This window comes from Notolepis coatsorum (genome assembly GCF_963971535.1).
Source record: "Notolepis coatsorum genome assembly, chromosome: 10".
Taxonomy (NCBI): Eukaryota; Metazoa; Chordata; class Actinopteri; order Aulopiformes; family Paralepididae; genus Notolepis; species Notolepis coatsorum.
Genome location: NC_140174.1, coordinates 21,958,339 through 21,976,750, shown reverse-complemented (window position 1 = coordinate 21,976,750; position 18,412 = coordinate 21,958,339). Strand labels below are relative to the sequence as shown.

The following is an 18,412-nucleotide window of genomic DNA, read 5'->3' as shown; positions in this document are numbered from 1 at the left end:
TTGCTCCCGATGAGCAGGCTTGGCACCTTGCATGGTTGCCAATGGGTAAAATGTGAAGAACAAATTGTAAAGTGCACTATATAAATGCACAATTTACCATTTACGATTTATCCATAGCGCTTTACAACTTATGCCTCACGAGTCACATTCACTCGTTCATTCACACAGACGGTGGAGGAGACCATGCAAGGTGCCAACCTGCTCATCGGGAGCAGTTAGGGGTTAAGCGTCTTGCTCAAGGACACATCGACACGCTGCCGGGAGGAGCCGGAACCGAACCAGGAACCTTCCGATTACCAGATGACCGTTCTACTTTATTGTTGGCTGATAAAGGTTGTTCCTTGGGAGAATGACGAATGTAAGTTAAATTAAGTTATATTTTATTAATCCCCTTGGGGAAATCTGTCCTGTGCATTTGACCCATCTGAAATATTTAGAAGCAGTGGGGCAGCCGCACAGTGCGGCGCCCGGGACCAACCCCAGTTGTGATGCCAGTTCCTCGGTCAGGAGTATGTACCTAGCGTCTCGTTGGACAATCTAAAATCAATGCTTACACCTTAGAAAAGTACTGTTTTTCATGACAAAATATTACAATTTACTTAATTCAAAATGTCCATAATAATTCAAACATTTTCAAGTCAAAGTCAGACATACACACAAGTTTCCCCCGAATACAAAACCCCCCCTGCGTTTTTAAAATGAATTCTGTACACAAGCATTATTTACACATTCCATTGCTAATAATTAGTGCTGTCAGACGATTAAAAAAAATTTCGAATGAATTACAGGATTTGTAATTCATTAAATTAATGAATCGCATTTTAACCGCATAACGATTTTAGGCCTGATATTCTATAATCATATTTCAAATGGCATGTGTCCGGATGGCAGAATTCAGCACTGTATCTACAAAAGATTCTGTTTAATCATCTTCCATTTATTCATTTGCTTAGAATTTTCAGGTCTGCTCAATTTTAGCATGGTGTTATTCACAGTCAAAGATAAAAAAAGATTTAATTGATATTCTCATTTGGTTCATTACAATGTACTCAAGCCTAGTAACAGACACACTATTTCTGACACTGGGAATACATTCCCTGAGATCCATAGATGTCCCTAGAATCAGATACCAAGAACATGCAAATGGACCATATTAAAAAATAGTCTGTAAATGTGTATTCTACGTTCTTATGGAATGAATGAGATAAAAATAATAATAATAATAATAATAAAATCTTTTTTTTTAAATACATTTTGAGTTAATTTTCATAACGCGATCATTTGCTGTGTAATTAATTAATCGAATTAACGCGATAAACTGACAGTCCTACTAATAATACATTTTACAAACAAACAAACAAACAACACAGGTACAAAAACCCGCTGAAGGCACGGTCACCGTTCAACAAGGCAAAGTCAAACATGACTAACAGCGATATACAGTTCATAATAGGTCAAAAACAATCCTTTTTTTTATGATGTCTGTTTGCCCCTCTGGACGGGGGCCGGCACATCCACCGCATTATGCAGAAACTCATAGAGCCTTTTAGCGCCGCTAGCGTTCTCCAGTATCTGTGCCAGCTTGTCCTGGCTAAGTTTGGCCAGATCTGCCAAGCTGTCAGCGTTCCTAACGAGAACCCGGAGGTTCTTAGCGTTGACCCCCGGCATCTTCAACAGGAAGTCATACGGTCCCGGGTTGTAGAGGTCGGCGGCCTCGGGAACCGTGTCCGACTCGGCCGTGATGGCCTGCGCCGCCGTGGCATCCGGCTCCGCGCGGCCCTTCTTCATCTCTAGAAAGAGCTCGGCGGTGGCGTGGGGCGAGGGGCACCAGAGGAGGCGCAGCCGGGGGAAGTGCAGCGTGAGGAGGGCGAGCTTGGACGTGACGTCGTTGGCCGACATCTCGTGGCGACTGAAGTCCGAGCGGGCCACCAGGGAGAAGGGCTTTGCGGGGTCGAACTCGATGAGCAGCACCGGCCTCTTGTAGTACCGGGTCATGGACAGGCACTGGGTGTAGAGACGCCCGCTCTGCAGCGAGCCGATCAGGTCGCTGACGCTCTTGCGCTCCACGCAGGTGTCAGGGGTCAGGATGTAGTCTCCCACCTCGAGGGTGACGGGTTCGATGTCCAGCCCGCGCCGGTGGAGCAGGGAGGGGAGCTCGCTGCGGAACTCCCGCATGTCCACGATGACTCGCGACGGCTCTTTGGGCTGCTCCTGGCCTCCTGGTTATCGGACAGGAAGCATAAACACAAAGGAGGGGGGTAGATTAGTAAGAGATGTGTATGCAAATGTGACAGGGGGGACACATTTCTTGGTCATGCCACAACCAAGGCATCAGGTGGTGTTGGTGTAGTCGGTAATACCAGTGGTATTCAGCATCCAGGCATCCACCAAGTACAGTACTTGCCCACCATCCCCATGTATGTTTTGAAACTTTATTTATTTTATAGAAATAAAACCCATTTGGTTCATTTTGGCATATCAGTGCCCACATTCATTAAAAAAAGAACTCAAATTTGTCAAATACTAAAGCGTGTTATCAATACTTAGTCAGACAACATTATAAACTGAATGTGTCTGCGTGGACAGCAGATCTATTTTATATAGGTCGCAGTACAGAGTAACACAAGTTTCACTTTCATTTAAAGTAGATTTTACTTTGCGTGAAGGAGAGAAAGGAGGCTCTAGAGACGATGCGATTAAACCCTGCAGCAGCTCGACTGGAGAGGAGCTGAGGACCAGTCCAGAAGGTATTACTGTCTGGTATTACTGGTTTATTTTTTACTTAGAATATAACGTCAACTCTGTCTGTCCAACAAATAGATACTCGTCATTGAAAACACAATCATCAAATTTGCTGACGACACAGTAGTGGTGGGCCTGATCTCTACAAACGACGAGAGGGCCTACCTGAAGAGGTAAAGGTTCTAGCGGGATGGTGTCAAGAGAACAGCCTCTCCCTGAACGTCAGCAAAACCAAAGAGATGATTGTGGACTTTAGGAGGTCGGGGGTCAGGGACTACAGCCCCCTCAGCATCGATGGGGCACCGGTTGAGAGAGTGAACAGTTTTAAGTACCTCGGAGTCCACATATCCGAGGACTTGACATGGACCACACACATTGACAGTGTTATCAAGAAGGCACGACAACGCCTCTACTTCCTTAGGCGCCTAAGGAAGTTCAAAGTGAGCCAGAAGATCCTCAAGAACTTCTACTCATGCACAATAGAGAGCATCCTGACTGGCAATATCACCTCCTGGTTTGGGAATAGCACTGTACAAGACTGTAGCAGACTACAGAGTGGTCCGTTCAGCCGAACGCACAATTGGAGGGGGGCTTCCCACTCTCCAAGACATTTACAACAAGCGCTGCATGGGTAAGGCTAAGAGAATAATCAAAGACCTCAGCCACCCAAACAACTGCCTCTTTGAACTGCTGCGGTCAGGCAAGCGATACCGGAGTCTCATGACAAGCACAGAAGGAGCTTCTATCCCCAGGCCATCAGGATGCTCAATGAACAATGAACAATAACAGACCATCAAATACACCCACAACACACACATCCAGACACTCACTTTAAATAAACAACACACTGTAGCACCCACTTTACCCACTCTAGACACTAACACACTTTATATTTATTGGCATCAATCTCATGCACCTCATTGCACCTCACCACCACAAGGTGGCACCACAAGCTAAGCTATTTCCTACTTCCGGTTGCTGCTTAACAAGTACAAGTGCATTGGTTTAGTGCACTTCCTACTTCCGGTTGCTACTGAACGGACCTGTTCTCTCAAACTTTCTTGACTGTTTTCCTTTTTACGTTATTTTTTCTTTTTTTAATTCTTTTTTAACCATTGATCTTAACTGATCACTGTGACTTTATTGCTTTTATCGTTATATATGCCTATGTTTGTGTACAGCACTTTGAGCTACATGACATGTATGAAAGGTGCTTTATAAATACTTACTTACTATACCTCACCATTTCTACACTGTACTGTATCTGCATTGTATAGACTGTACATATACTGTATATATGTATATTGAACTTTTTTTGTTTTGTTTACACTTGTTTACGTACTTGACTTTCTATTTTATACTTATATTATACTATATTATACTATCTTGTTATTTTATCTAGCACACTCTCAGGAGCAAAACAGAAAGAAGCATTTCATGCAAAAGTATTCTGTATTTCTGTATGACAACTAATAAAGAAACTTGAAAATGAATTAAAAACAGACTTAGACAGATGGACACAGTGGATCACGGTAGCCGCATAATGTTAAAGATCAAAGTAAGCTCTCCACAGACATTGAGCGTAATTTTGAAAAATGTCCGGTGTCGCCGGTAATACCGGTGTTGTCATGAGTTTATTAGTCATGGGAAATGTCACATCACCGTGGCAACCCCTAACCGGCAGTAATCTGGCCTAGCCATACCTCTGGCTCTCTTCCAATAGGTCAGAAAAGATTCTTCTTCAAACAGTCGGCAGGAAAAGGGCAACAACACACACTGAGTCACATAAATCAAACAAGTCAAAGTTGCTGCTGACAGCTCCCTTCAACACAGTCTTGTTTTTACACAACGATTCCTCCGGACCAGACCTCTTGGCCAGAGCCAGAACCGTGGCCAGCAAGACGACATGAGGAAAGACTATCACATGCCTCCTCCAATACATGTGGAGTCGCCAGCCGCTTCTTTTCACCCGACAGCGAGGAGTCTCACTGGGAGAGCCTAACGCATGCAGAGGTTCACACTATCTCCCACAGATCCCCTCCCCGCTGAACAGGTGCCCAGTAGGAGTCGCTGTTTGCAATGACCAGGACTCACACCCTACCGGCTTCTCACCCACGAACACTGCCAATTGTGTTCATAGGGACGACTGACCAAGCCGGAGGGACCGCTGACAGCTGGATTCGAATCTCTGCGGTGGTAGGCGAGTGCTTAGATCTCAAAGCTACCCAGCTGCCCAACAAACAACTGTTCTAAGTGCAACAGTAAAGAAGAAAGCGGACATGCCTGCTTTGCGGGTGTTAGTGGTGGTGGCGTTGGCAGGCTCCAGACCCCTGGCCAGGTCCAGGTTGGTCTCCTCTCGTCCCTCTCTCTCCTCAGGGACCACCATGGTGGCCTTCTCCCTGTGGCACCACACACAACAAATCAAATCAATTACAAAAGAAGTCTCAGCAGGCTCTGACACAAGATCATTTTAGATGCATTAAATATAGAGTCTGTTGGAAAGATTATTATGTAATAAAAGTAAGAGTTTTGACCTGATCAGGTGTTCGAAGGCCCTCTTCTCTTTGGACAGAGCCGTCAGATACCTCTGTTCCTCGGTTGAACCGCCGTAGATCAGGAAGTACACCCTGAGAGGTACAGTGTATGGAACGACATTAGACACTGTGTACTAGGGCTGCAACTAACGATTATTTTGGTAATCGACTAATATTTCTTTTGTATTTTTTTTTTTTATTATTTTTTAAACAAACACATAAACAAACATGACAACACACGATAAGATATACAAGCATTAATTGTCAGAGCACATCCAATGAGATCACATTTTAGTTAATTGTCTTATATAAGATATACCCCTAATACCTGTTATCTAAAAACCTACACACATATGCTCCAGCTCGAACCCCCCCCTCCCGGACCCCACCTTGGGAAATACCTCCACTATCCCTCGCACCTAACCAGACACTACCATTATAAGCTAGCTTTTATTCTCTCCACCACTTCTAACCACATTGACATTTTGGATTCATTGAGACCCAGAATTCTTGCTGTAGATATTTCTTGATAAATCACATCGAGATATGTAAGAAACCAAACTTTCCGGCACATTTTTTCCGTTTGAAACCAGCGTGATGCGATCAGCTTTTTAGCTACTGTGATACCCGATAAAACCAATCTCTTTAGCTGTGGATTCACTGCAAACTCAAAAACATCATTCAATAGTAATACCGAGGGGTGTACAGGTATATTCCAAGATACGAGTTTTGATAATTGTTGGGTCACATCTTTCCAGAATGCCTTAACTGGTGGGCAGTCCCAATACATGTGCATAAATGTCCCTTCGTCCCCATTTGTACATTGGGAGCATTTGGAGTCTTGTTTAAGCCCCATTCTGCACAGTCTTATAGGAGTCAAGTATGTCCTGTGAATATAGTTAAGATTGATTTGTTGATGATCCGGGTTCCTTGATGTAAGTCGGACATTTGCCCAGGCTCCTTGCCAATCAAAGTCATTTTCCAGGTCTGATATATCCCTCCTCCAGACAGAGTCTAGTTGGAGGGTTTCATACGAGGACGTTAGTAATTGATGATAAAAATCTGAAAAAAAACCTCTCGATGTCTCTCTTTCGTAGAAGAATTTGTGGTATCTGTGGTGTTCAATTGGTATGTCTAATGGAACACCGTGAGACTTCAAACATAGCTGTAACTGTTTGTAAAAAAGCCATGTGGACTTGGTGAGATTACATTTTTTGCGTATTTCTTTATCACTACAAAAACCCTGTTTGTTAAAAACATCCCCTAATGAGTGTATGCCTTGCTCTTCCCATATAGGGAATCTTATAGGTCGTTTTTCAATTAAGAGTGCATTGTTATTGAATAAGGGAGTATGATTGTGCCATTTATGTGGGTTAGGATTTTTATTTTGTGATTCACGCCATATCCGGATCGCATGAGTAATTATGGGGCCAAATTTCCGTTCACATTGCTTGATTGGTAGTTTAGTGTATGCTATGTCCTTCAGTCTATGTGGGGCTACTATGTTTTCTTCTAATTTTCTCCAGGATACTAATGCTTGGGGGTCAAACCATGTTGTCAATGGTCTTAATGTGTACGCCTTAAAATATTGGAAAAAATCTGGAAATGCCATGCCACCATCTGCTTTATTTCTCTGTGCGGTGGATCTTTTTATACGTGGTGGTTTGTTATTCCAAATAAATTTATATGTGGAGGAGTGTAATCTTTTCCAGTAACCCTCTGGAGGGGGTAACGGTAGCATTGAACTGAAGAAGTTGATTCTAGGTAGTACATCCATCTTAACTATTGATATCCGTGCTTGTACTGTGTTTTTAAGTTTTGCCCATCTATCAAGGTCGTCTTTGATTTTGTTTTGGATTTTTGTGTAATTGTGCTTCACCGTTTGTCTTATGGTGGGGAATATTTCCACTCCCAAGCATCTAAAATGTTTTACCATCGGTATCTCTCCTGGGAGGGTTATATCTTTTTTTGCAGGGGTGTTAAGTGGAAGGAAAGCCGACTTCGGCCAATTTATCTTAAATCCCGATAAATCACCAAAGTTCTCAATCAACTTGAGCAGATGAGGCAATGTGGTGTTGGGGTTTTGCATGAACAATATTACGTCGTCCGCATATAAACAAATTTTTTGTTGTGTGCCCTTGATTACGATTGGTTCTATGGATTGGGATTGTCTTATATATTGTGCTAAAGGCTCTAATGATAGATTGAATAGTCCGGGACTAAGAGGGCAATATTGTCGATTATTTTTTCGATTAGTCGACTAATCTAACGATTATTTTTGTCACACCCTCAATCTCTGCTTCCTGTGGGCATGGCTCCTTCTCAAATGCATGTTTTACCTCACATGCTCAAGTCTGCACACCTGTGAATGTCACCCTGTTGTCCAGTCCCTCTGCCTTAACAGTTAACTTAACATAACATGATGATCCCATAGCAAATTAAAATAATGACTCATGAAACATTTGAATTTGCATCTTAAGCAACTTTAAATCAAAATGTATTTGAACAATACAACAATCACTCATAACAAGATAAATAAATTAAATACAAATTAAAGTGTTTAAATAACAAAAAAAAAAATATATAGCAGACTTCTTAGCTTAACATCCCAGGGAACTAATGGGATAACTGGGGATGTTGTTTGCTCCTGACAAGAGTCTCAAAGTCTGGGGTGATGGTAGACAAAGCAACTCTGAGCTCATGCTCAATGTCCAATCTGTTCCTCTGCTTTGTCTTCAGCTGGACCAGAGCTGAGAAGCCACTTTCACAAAGATAAGTAGTTCAAAAAATAAATCAAAAATGATATATATAACATTTATATATATATATTATTTTTTATGACTAATCGACGCAAAAATTCTGCGTCAACGAGTTTTTATGATCGACGTCGTCGATTATGTCGACTAATCGTTGCAGCCCTACTGTGTACTGAATGAACGGAATTCAAACCATGACTATTAACTCAATATGCGCCAACAACTTTTATATACGTGTTTGCTCGACAACCGTTGAACGCCAACCACGTATATATACGTTATTTGTAGGGATGCACCGAAAATTCGGCTACTGAAAATTATCGGCCGAAAATGGTTAAAACGGCTCTTTCGGCTTTCGGCCGAAAGGGTTTTTGCACCGATAATATATGACCGAAAGTCAAATAACGTGTTGTTGTGATGACGTCATCAAAACGCGACTACAGACATACCGGTAGCATGCGCAACATGTAACGTGAGCAGCTTGGCAGCTCTTCCTGTATTCTACAGCCTGTGATAACTAACTCCTCTTGGGAGTAGGGATGCCCCCCGAAACCCGGTTCTAAACTAAATTAGAAAAAACCGGAGTATTGATCAGCTCCGACGTTAACGGTACTGCTATCAGTAATCTAGGAGCGGATTAGCTACGGAGCTAACAGTGTACCATCCATCTGCGACGCAACGGTGGCAGCAACAGTGGACACTGAGTAATGTTAACGTTATGACGAGTTCATACTACACTACACACGTATGAACTCGACATAACGTTAACGTTACTCCGTTTAAATGAAGTGTTTAATTAGCAGCAATCTGTTGTTGAAAATGTATCGTTAAACCGGAAATGGAAATGCGAGGACAGGAAGTCGTCATCAATCGTTGTAGTCTTTTAGTCTTAACAGTCTGGAATTAATGTATGCATTCAAAAGTGCTGAATAAATGTTTTATGGGCCCATAATAGTGATTATTAATATTATTTAAGTTAAGTTTAGCCATAATCATGTCTTTTGCCATAATCAGGTAGCTAAAAAAAATAAATAAAAAAAAAACATATATATATATATATATATATATATTTATATTAATCATTTTCGGCCTTTCGGCATTCGGTTTTCGGCCAACTGTTTCCTATTTTCGGTATCGGTTTCGGCCAAGAATTTCCCATTCGGTGCATCCCTAGTTATTTGGTCCGTTTCCTTTTTTTTCTTTTTTTGGAACAAATTTTTTTATAATTTTTTTGACATGACATAAAACTAGACACACAAACATTAACAGTAAATATCCACAATAAATCACAGGACTATACAGTCCAGTATTTGAATCAATATAAATGTAGGTTACGAGATATATACATAATACTTACAATACAATACAATACAATACAATACAATACAATACATACATAATGCTCTTGCTCGCTCTTCTTCCCCCCCCTCAGGACCCCCCTTGGATAATCCATCCATTATTTCGTTTCTAACCAAGGATTACAAATTCATATGCTAACCTTTATTCTCTCCACCACCTCTAACCAGATTGCTATGCTGGCTTCATTGACACCTAAAATTCTTGCGGTAGATATCTCTAGATAAATCACATCGAGATAGGTAAGAACCCATACCTTCCGGCACATTTTATCCGGTTGAATCCAGCGTGATGCTATCAGCTTTTTAGCAGCCGTAAGACCGGACAAAATTTGTCTCTTTAGCTGTATAGAGGCTGCTAACTGAGAAACATCATTCAACAACAATACAGAAGGCAGTACAGGTATGGTCAGAAATAAAAATTCTGATAATTGCGTGGTTACTTCTTCCCAGAATATCTTAACAGGGGGGCATTCCCAATACATATGCATAAATGTACCGATATCACCCCTTAGACACAAGGAGCATAGAGAGTCTTGTTTAAGCCCCATTCGGTTCAATCTTATAGGAGTCAGGTAAGTCCTATGAATAAAATTAAGATTAATCTGTTGATGATCCGGGTTGCGTGACGCTAGTCGAACGTTTGCCCAGACTTCATGCCAATCAAAATCTACTTCCAAGTCTGGTATATCCTTCCTCCAAACTGAGTCTAGGGGAAGGATTCCATACGAAGACGTAAGTAAGTGATGATAAAAGTCAGATACGAAGCCTCTCGAAGTCTCCCTTTCATAAAAGAATTTGTGATATCTGTGGTGCTCAAGTGGTATCTTTAATGGGACTCCATGAGCCTTTAAAGTTGCTAATAACTGTATATAGAAATAATAAGTGGAGCTGGTGAGGTTAAATTTGTTATGAATATCTTGATAGCTACAGAAACCCCGTTCGTTGAAGATATCTCCCAATGTATGTATGCCCTGCTTTTCCCATTTGGGATATCTGATAGGTCGTTGTGCAATAAGGAGTGCATTATTATTTATGTTGGTTAGTAAATTTTTTCTGTGTGTCACGCCATATCCGAATCACATGTGTAATAAGAGGGCCAAATTTCAAGTTGCATTGCTTAATTGATAATTTGGTGTATACTATATCCTGCAGTCTATGTGGTGCCACTATGTTTTCTTCTAATGTTCTCCAGGATACAGATGCTTGAGAATCAAACCAGGTGATCAGTGGTCTTAAAGAGAACGCTTTAAAATAGTGGTAGAAGTCTGGAAATGCTAAACCTCCATCGGATTTGTTTCTCTGTGCGGTGGATCTTTTTATTCATGGAGGTTTGTTGTTCCAAATAGATGTATATGCGGCGGAGTGTAATTTTTTCCAGTAACCAGCAGGGGGGGGGGGGGGGGGGGGGGGGGGGGGTAACAGTAACATTGAGCTAAAGAAGTTGATTCTAGGTAAAACATCCATCTTAACTATTGATGCTCGGGCTTGTACTGAGTTTTTAAGTTTTGACCACCTGTCAAAGTCATTTGTGATCCTATCTTGGACTCTTGTATAATTATACTTCATCGTTTGGCATATAGTAGGGAATATTTCAACTCCAAGACATCTAAAGTGTTCTACCATTGGTATATTTTCTGGAAGGAAGGTAGCCTTCGCAGAGACATTAAGTGGAAGGAAGGCCGACTTTGGCCAGTTTATCCTAAATCGCGATAGATTGCCAAAATCATCAATCAGCTTGAGAAGATGAGGCAGTGAGTAGGGATGGGTACCGAATTCGGTACTTTTGAGGTACCGAACCGAAACACGTCGGTACTACTGAGTATCGAATCAAGTGAGAAACCGAAAAAAAATGATTTTTTTTTTTTTTTATTAAATTATTTTTTTTACTTTTTTTTTCCCATGTCAACGTTCACACGCACAATATATGCTTACCTAGGATTTGACTTGATTCAACAACAAAGCAGTCGGAGCAATGACAAGCCGAAAACTGTCGAAATTGTAGTTATTTGAAGTTTGGATTTTTTTTTTACGACTGAGGTAGGTAAATTAAATTTCTTTAGACTAAAGTACCGAAAAAAGGTACCGTTGGGTACCGGTATCGATTCACAGGTACCGGTACCGGTATCGGTTCAAATGTGAAAGGTACCCATCCCTAGCAGTGAGGTGGTAGGGTTTTGCATGAACAATATTACGTCGTCCGCATATAAACTAATATGATGCTGTGTGCCCTTAATTGAGATTGGCTCTATGGATTGGGATTGTCTTATATACTGTGCTAAAGGCTCTAAGGATAGAGCAAATAGTCCGGGACTAAGAGGACAACCCTGTCTGGACGAGCGCGACACAGGAAAGAGTGTGGAGGTGAATTTACCTGTTATAATCATGGCAGATGGGTCTTTGTATAGAACTTTTATCATATTAATGAATCCGTTTCCTAACCCCATCCTTCCGAGTACTGTCCATAAATAAGACCATTCCAACCTATCAAAGGCCTTCATCGCATCCAAGGATAATACAGCTGTAGGTGGCACGGCATCCTTGCTGGCGTCTAACACATGTAGTAACCGTCTAATATTATCCGTGATCAGGCGGCCTTTTATGAAGCCAGTCTGATCAGGATGAACTAAAGATGTCATATGCTTTTTTTTTTTAAACTTTGGCCATTCCGCTGGCTCTTCTTGCGTTTATCGCTTTTTCTCTGGTCAAGAATGACCGACAGAAACAGGTTGAATGGGGGTAGAGATGGGGGGGAAGACACTCTGAGAAAGTTACGGCTTTGTCCGGGAATCGAACTTGCTACCCCAGATCCGTGACGAGCACGGTTGTCCCCGGCGCCGAAATAGCGCTCGAGGTACGCGGTGAGCTACTGGAGCTCCCCGATGTCATATGCTTTTGAAGTCTGATGGCTAGTACCTTAGCATACAGCTTTATATCGGTTCCGAGGAGGCTTAAGGGTCTATAACTACCACAATCTGTGGGGTCTTTGTCTTTTTTAAGGAGGACAGATATGAGTGCAATATTGTCGTTCCTATGGAAATTCCCCTCTTCGATTGAGTATAAAATCATATCAAGTAATAGGGGTCCAATTACATCCCAACATGAGAGGTACAGTTCTGGAGGGATACCATCCCAACCAGGAGCCTTACCACTTTGCATTTCAGATATAGCCTCCCTAAGTTCCTCTAGTGTAATAGGTGTATCTAACTGTTTAGCGTCTTCCTCTGAGAGTTTAGGTAGGTTAATTTGATTAAGAAATGTATCCAGCTTATTATGATGGAAAACCAGTTCTGATTTGTACAAGTTGGAGTAAAACTCTCTGAAAGTCTCGTTAATTTTTTTGGGGTCTGTAACAAGTCCTTGTTGGTCCTTAATAGTAGGGATATCTGCAAATTGTGCGTTGGATCGTATCTTCATAGCTAGTAGGTGACTTGGTTTAGAACCATGAAAGTAATAATGTTGTCTTGTGCTGCGTATTTGAAATTAATTTCAATTCGTTTTCCATTTTATTTTATTTTAATATTCTATTCAATGTCACAGACCTGTATGTTGCCGTTAACTCTTTATTCGCCAGACCCGAGATATCTCGGGTTAACTCGCCATGCGTTGGACACCAGACCCGAGATATCTCAGGTTTTGGTAGTTTTTTCTTTTATTGGCTATTTTTATTCATTATTCATCCACTGACCTCGGTGTTGCCATAGGCAAGGATTTTGAGATCGCCAAAGTGCAATACCGGCCGCACCTGCCAGATGGCAGTGTCGCCCACCCTTTGAAACCTTATATCTAACTCTGTGTTACACTCAAATGTCTCCCGGGGCTATATTTAGATAGAGCCGAATAATTCGCTTCATCCGACCACTTCGAAACGCATCTGGCACACTCGATCCATAAGTTGTGCCAAATTATGTCCAGGACCAGATGGACACCAATACTGGAAATCGCTATCAGACAATTGGAATATTATTTTTGGAATACCCCCGACCACAGGTAAGGACTGACATCTGACATCAATTTCAGCTTGATCCAACAATGTTTTCATATCGATCCAGGTGATCGGCTTCTGTAGTGTTCAACACGATGCCGTTACTGGCATCAAAGCATAAAAAAACTACCCCCCCCCCTTCATGCATTCATGATGAAACATAATACCTATTATATACATTTGATTTGGAGATAGTAGCGTGTGTCCAGGGAGGAAACGCCAATGCTTTTAGTAGAATTCACGTAGCCCCCGATAACTCAGCTCTCCAGGAATTAGCCCGGATCACTCCGAAACTATACTTATATTCACCATGGGATAACGCGTGAATGAATTCATGAAAATGTTTATTCTTTTTTGCATCTTGGACAGAAGATTACTGTCAAATGACCATAGTATTGTATCCATAGCTATAATATAGAATATAGATATAGCTTAGGGCTGGGCGATATGGCCAAAAATGATATTGCGATAACGATATCGATAACAATATATCACTCGATATTCGATATTATCGATATTGTTAGAAGTATATTAAAAAAAGTATAATTTTTCTTTTAATAATATTTTTTTTTTAACAACATAATTATGTTTATTTTGCAGCAATTCCTTGTTGTTGCCGCCATCTTTAGTGTTACATCCCCTCACACTCCAGTTCTCAGGCTGCAGCTGGTTTGAAAGCGAAAGTAACCCGGCTTCTCTGCTGGCTGTGGCTCCAGGGGAGTTAAACAGTTCTGGCTCTGCTAGTTTCTTTTCTATCTTTTGGCGCTTTTTTGGTGGACAAACCACTGTGTGCACCGTGACTCGTGACTGGAGACTAGCTCTGCTAGCACACATAACCTACTGTGTACAGACGGTTTCAAACTGTATTTTAAATTAGAAAGCAAACAAAATAAATGGACAAGAGAAAAATAAATCTCAATTTGGTCAGTATTGTCATTTGGACAAGCAAAGCCATTACTTTAAGTTGCAGGCAAGAAAGACAAGTCTGTCCACTGTCTCTGGTTTTAAAATTGCCCTGTTGCAGGTCACAAAAAAAAGAAGAAATTCGATTATTAAAATATATCGCGATAATTATCGTTATATCGCCCAGCTCTAATATAGCTCTACAAACAAGGTGACGCACTCCTATCTTTTAAAGTGTGGCCTAGCTAGAACAGGATGAGGAAAATGAGTTAAGGTAGATATGAAATGAGCCAATGGGGTTTCTTTACATATACGCCATCTTTCGCTCATACGAACCTCAGTGCTTTCCCCGGTCGACTGGCCTTGTAGACCTCCAGCTGGCGGACAAAGCTGATCTCTGCGTCGTAGAGGACCACGAAGCTGGGCTCCACCTCGTGCAGTACCCGCGTCAGGCTGTAGGGGTCAGTGCAGCCCATCAGCGGGTGAATAACAGTCAGCGGCTCCTTCAGGACGCCGTAGTAGGCATCGGACGACAAATCCAACTTCAGCGGCTCTTCCTCCCCTTCGTCATCATCGTCCTCCCCCATCAGTCTGTCGACGTAATCATCATCCACCTCACCGCTACCCCTCCTTCCTCCGTCATCCTTCTCCTCTTCCTCCGCCGGGCCGCTTTTGCTCCGGGCCGCCGGGCCGCCGGTCTTCTGCGTGGCCTTCTTCCCCTTGGGGCCCTTCCCGGGCCATGTCTTGGACCAGCCCTTGCCCTGTCTGTGCGAGTCCAGTTCCAGGGCGGCCGCAGCGGCAGCATCCCGCTTGCCGACGGTGCGGGCGTAGAGGCGGTGGAGCAGAGCGTCGGAGCCGCGGTTGATGTACTGGTGGAGCTGGGCGCATGTCCTGTCGTCGCTGGCGCAGATCAGCGTGCGGCCTGGAGGGGGTGACAACGTGTTATTACCCATAAAACACTAAAGAGGAAGATACACACCGTGGATAAACACAGACGTGAAGGGAACACGACAAGCTATTGCATTCACCACTTTGCTTGCTAGGAGACACTTTTCATTTCAACTAGAGATGTTCCGATACCATTTTTTCCTTTCCGATCCGATTCCGATACCTAAGCTTTGGGTATCGGCCGATACCGATACTTATCCGATACCAGTGCATACATAAATTTAAAAAAAAATATATATTATATAAATTTTTTATAAATATAATTTTTTTTTTTTTAACAAATACTGTTTTATATATACTGTTTTTTAGTAATAACTAGAAAGTAATGGTATTTATTCAACAACAGGTGATTGTATAGATTTGTATTAGTATCATTAATCAATGAGTATGGGGCTTCAGCACGGACATTATACGTTGCTGCACTCGCTACCCACTGGCTCTGCAGATATACCCTACTCAGTCTGTCTACAAGGCTCCGTTGAAGTAGCAGAGGATCTGTTGTGATTTTTGCACAATAAATATTCAACATTCTCTTTTGAGACTCCGCCTCAGACTCTTATCATTTGGCACTAAAAGCTAAACATTGTCGCCGATATGGCTGTCCGCAACATGTCATTAATTGTGTACGCGACGTGCAATTGTGCAATGACGACGTTACCGTTAGCTAGCATGAGCTACCGGTATGGGAAGACCATAGAAGACTGTAACGTTACTGGTGACATTGTGATTTAACTTGGAATACTCCTTTGCCAACTTGCTGTACTTTGCTTGCAGGTCTGCAGCCATTATTGCTGGATTATATGAATAGCCCCAACTTTAGCCAAGGTAATGTTAAAGCTAGCTTTCGGTTAGCTGTTCAATGCTAATAACACCAGCCACCAAGCGAACCCATGAGCTCCCCGTCAACACCGCTCTGTCGGGACGATGACATTTAAGAAAGTATCTGCTGTTAAAATGACAAATGGCATTGACACTTTAATCGATTAAGCACACGTTTGTTTTATAATGCTTACTCAACAGACCACAGTGTTGTTGATAAATTACGTCATATGGTATCGGAGCGCAGCATTAGAGGGTACTCGCCGATACCGATACCAGCATTTTAGCCAGTATCGGCGGCTTTTCCGATACTGGTATCGGTATCGGAACAACTCTAATTTCAACTAGAGATGCTCGATATTGGCTTTTTTACCGATACCGATATATGCAGGGTTTCCCCCCCCCAAAAAACTGAATAATTTCAGGTAATTAACATTACATATCTCTTGTTGTGGAATTAATACAACATTATGCATATATATAGAATTTGTTCTTACTTGCTTGCCTGGGTAAATAAAGGTTATAGAAATGTAAAAAAATAAATAAAAAATTTAACCGATACCGATATCACATTTTAATGCCAATATCGGCCGATAATATCGGTAGGCCGATAATATCGGACATCCCTAATTTCAACCTTTATTTAAAATCGTAATCCTCCGAGGTTTCCCTCATTTACAGAAACGACGATTGTACAAAATGTAAACGGTACATAATACAAACAATATTCACAGAAATACACCAGAGTAAAGATTTTTAACTTTTCAAATAATTAAAACAGATCAGCTAAAACAGTTACAGGTAGTCACACAATGGTCTGAAATCATACGTTTAAACATACCAAGGGAAGGGAGAACCTCCCTTTTAAGAGACAGTTGAAGGACATTCCATGAGTTAGAGGCATCAAAGGAAAAAGCTGACACATTCCTCTCCGCCTATACATAGTTTAGTTTAGTTTATTCGGATCCCCATTAGCCATTGCCACAGGCATAGGCTACTATTACTGGGGTCCACATAATAGATGGATCCATGAGATATTACAATGTATTTGGCTGGAGGGGAATAAGTTCTTGCTGAAAGACCTTCCATAAAACCTGACAACTCTTACTAGTAGGGATGACCCTCAAAGCTTTTTTTGGCAATCGAAGCTTCGGGGCCGAGCTTAGATTTTAATTCGAAGCTTCGAGAAAAAAAAAAAAATATATATATATATATTAATTATAATTTTTTATTTATTTTGGGGCGGCTAGGTGGCGTAGTGGTCTAAGGCACTCGCCACCAGTGTGGAGACGCTAGGATTCGCGTGTTCGAATCCAGCTCTCCACATTGTTTTTCAGTTTGGCTGGTCGTCCGCAGTAATACACATTGGCCGTATTACGGGGAGGGAAAAACTGAAGGGTGGGGATCGAACGTTGTGAACAAGCGACTCCTACAAGTCGGTTGGTGCGCCTGCGCAGTAGAATCAGGAAGTGTCGGGGGCAGCGTGAGCCTCCCACGCGTTACTCCTCGACACTGAGAGGTCGAGCTGCGCAGGTGAAAAGATGCGACTGCTGTTACCTCAAGTACCGGAGGGGACTTGTGCTATGTATGACTTAGTCCTCACTGCAGCCGGCTTGTGGGAGGCAAGAAACAGCGTTCGTGACAGGGGAGGGTTGAATTGGATGATACGAAATTGGGATGGGAGAAAATATAGAAAATGGAGAAAAAGTGGATAAAAAAAAAAAAAAAAATTTATTTATTTTTTCTTATGTTGTGGGACTTGTACAGCACTTTGGTAAACTTTGTTGTTTTTAAATGTGCTCTATAAATAAAGTGGATTGGATTAATTAATTAAGTAGCCCCTTTCGTGACTGTGACGCAGCCAACAAGGTTTCACTCGGCTGCGCTGCCTGGGTGCAGTGGGGCTGCTCTCACAGCCAACGACATGACATTACATAATTATGTTGCAACCTTCGTCTATCAAGCAAACAATTATATTATATTTAATTTATAATTCATAATTATATCAGACAATGCACCTACAAAAGCAGATGATTACAATTAAATTAGCCAACTTGGTAACACATTAGTCATAGCAGCATAGGCATAGCCTTATTAATGTTTTGTGTGGCGTCGCCGTCGTGTACAACGATACTTACGTTTTTTAGGTGATTTGACAAAGTTGTTGTAGAGTTGTGATATGCCATTTTCTTCTGGCATATCTGGCACTCGGCTTTTTGGGCATTGTCTTTGCATATTTTAAAGTGTAACCACACGTCTGATGACTTCTTCGTCGACATGTCTGCTGCACATGTCCTTGTTGTTTTCAACACAGATAATCTCCACATGCTTGTTGTAGAGAGGTGGAGTCGAGGCGCCGCTTACTTTCGT

The 18,412-nt window shown here is 41.9% G+C and overlaps 1 protein-coding gene across 1 annotated transcript in view; it reads right to left on the bottom strand.

Annotated features, from left to right (window-relative positions):
- Positions 1–522: 522 nt before the first annotated feature.
- Positions 523–18,412, bottom strand: part of LOC311235871 (DNA repair endonuclease XPF-like) — a gene marked incomplete at its 5' end in the record, with an annotated part of 31,966 nt that continues 14,076 nt past the window's right edge. The window contains 4 exons of the mRNA XM_084323394.1: positions 523–2,219; positions 5,026–5,141; positions 5,277–5,369; positions 14,612–15,197. Coding sequence (XP_084179520.1) covers positions 1,474–2,219; positions 5,026–5,141; positions 5,277–5,369; positions 14,612–15,197 — 1,541 coding nt within the window. The 3' untranslated portion in view covers positions 523–1,473. The remainder of the gene's footprint in view (positions 2,220–5,025; positions 5,142–5,276; positions 5,370–14,611; positions 15,198–18,412) is intronic.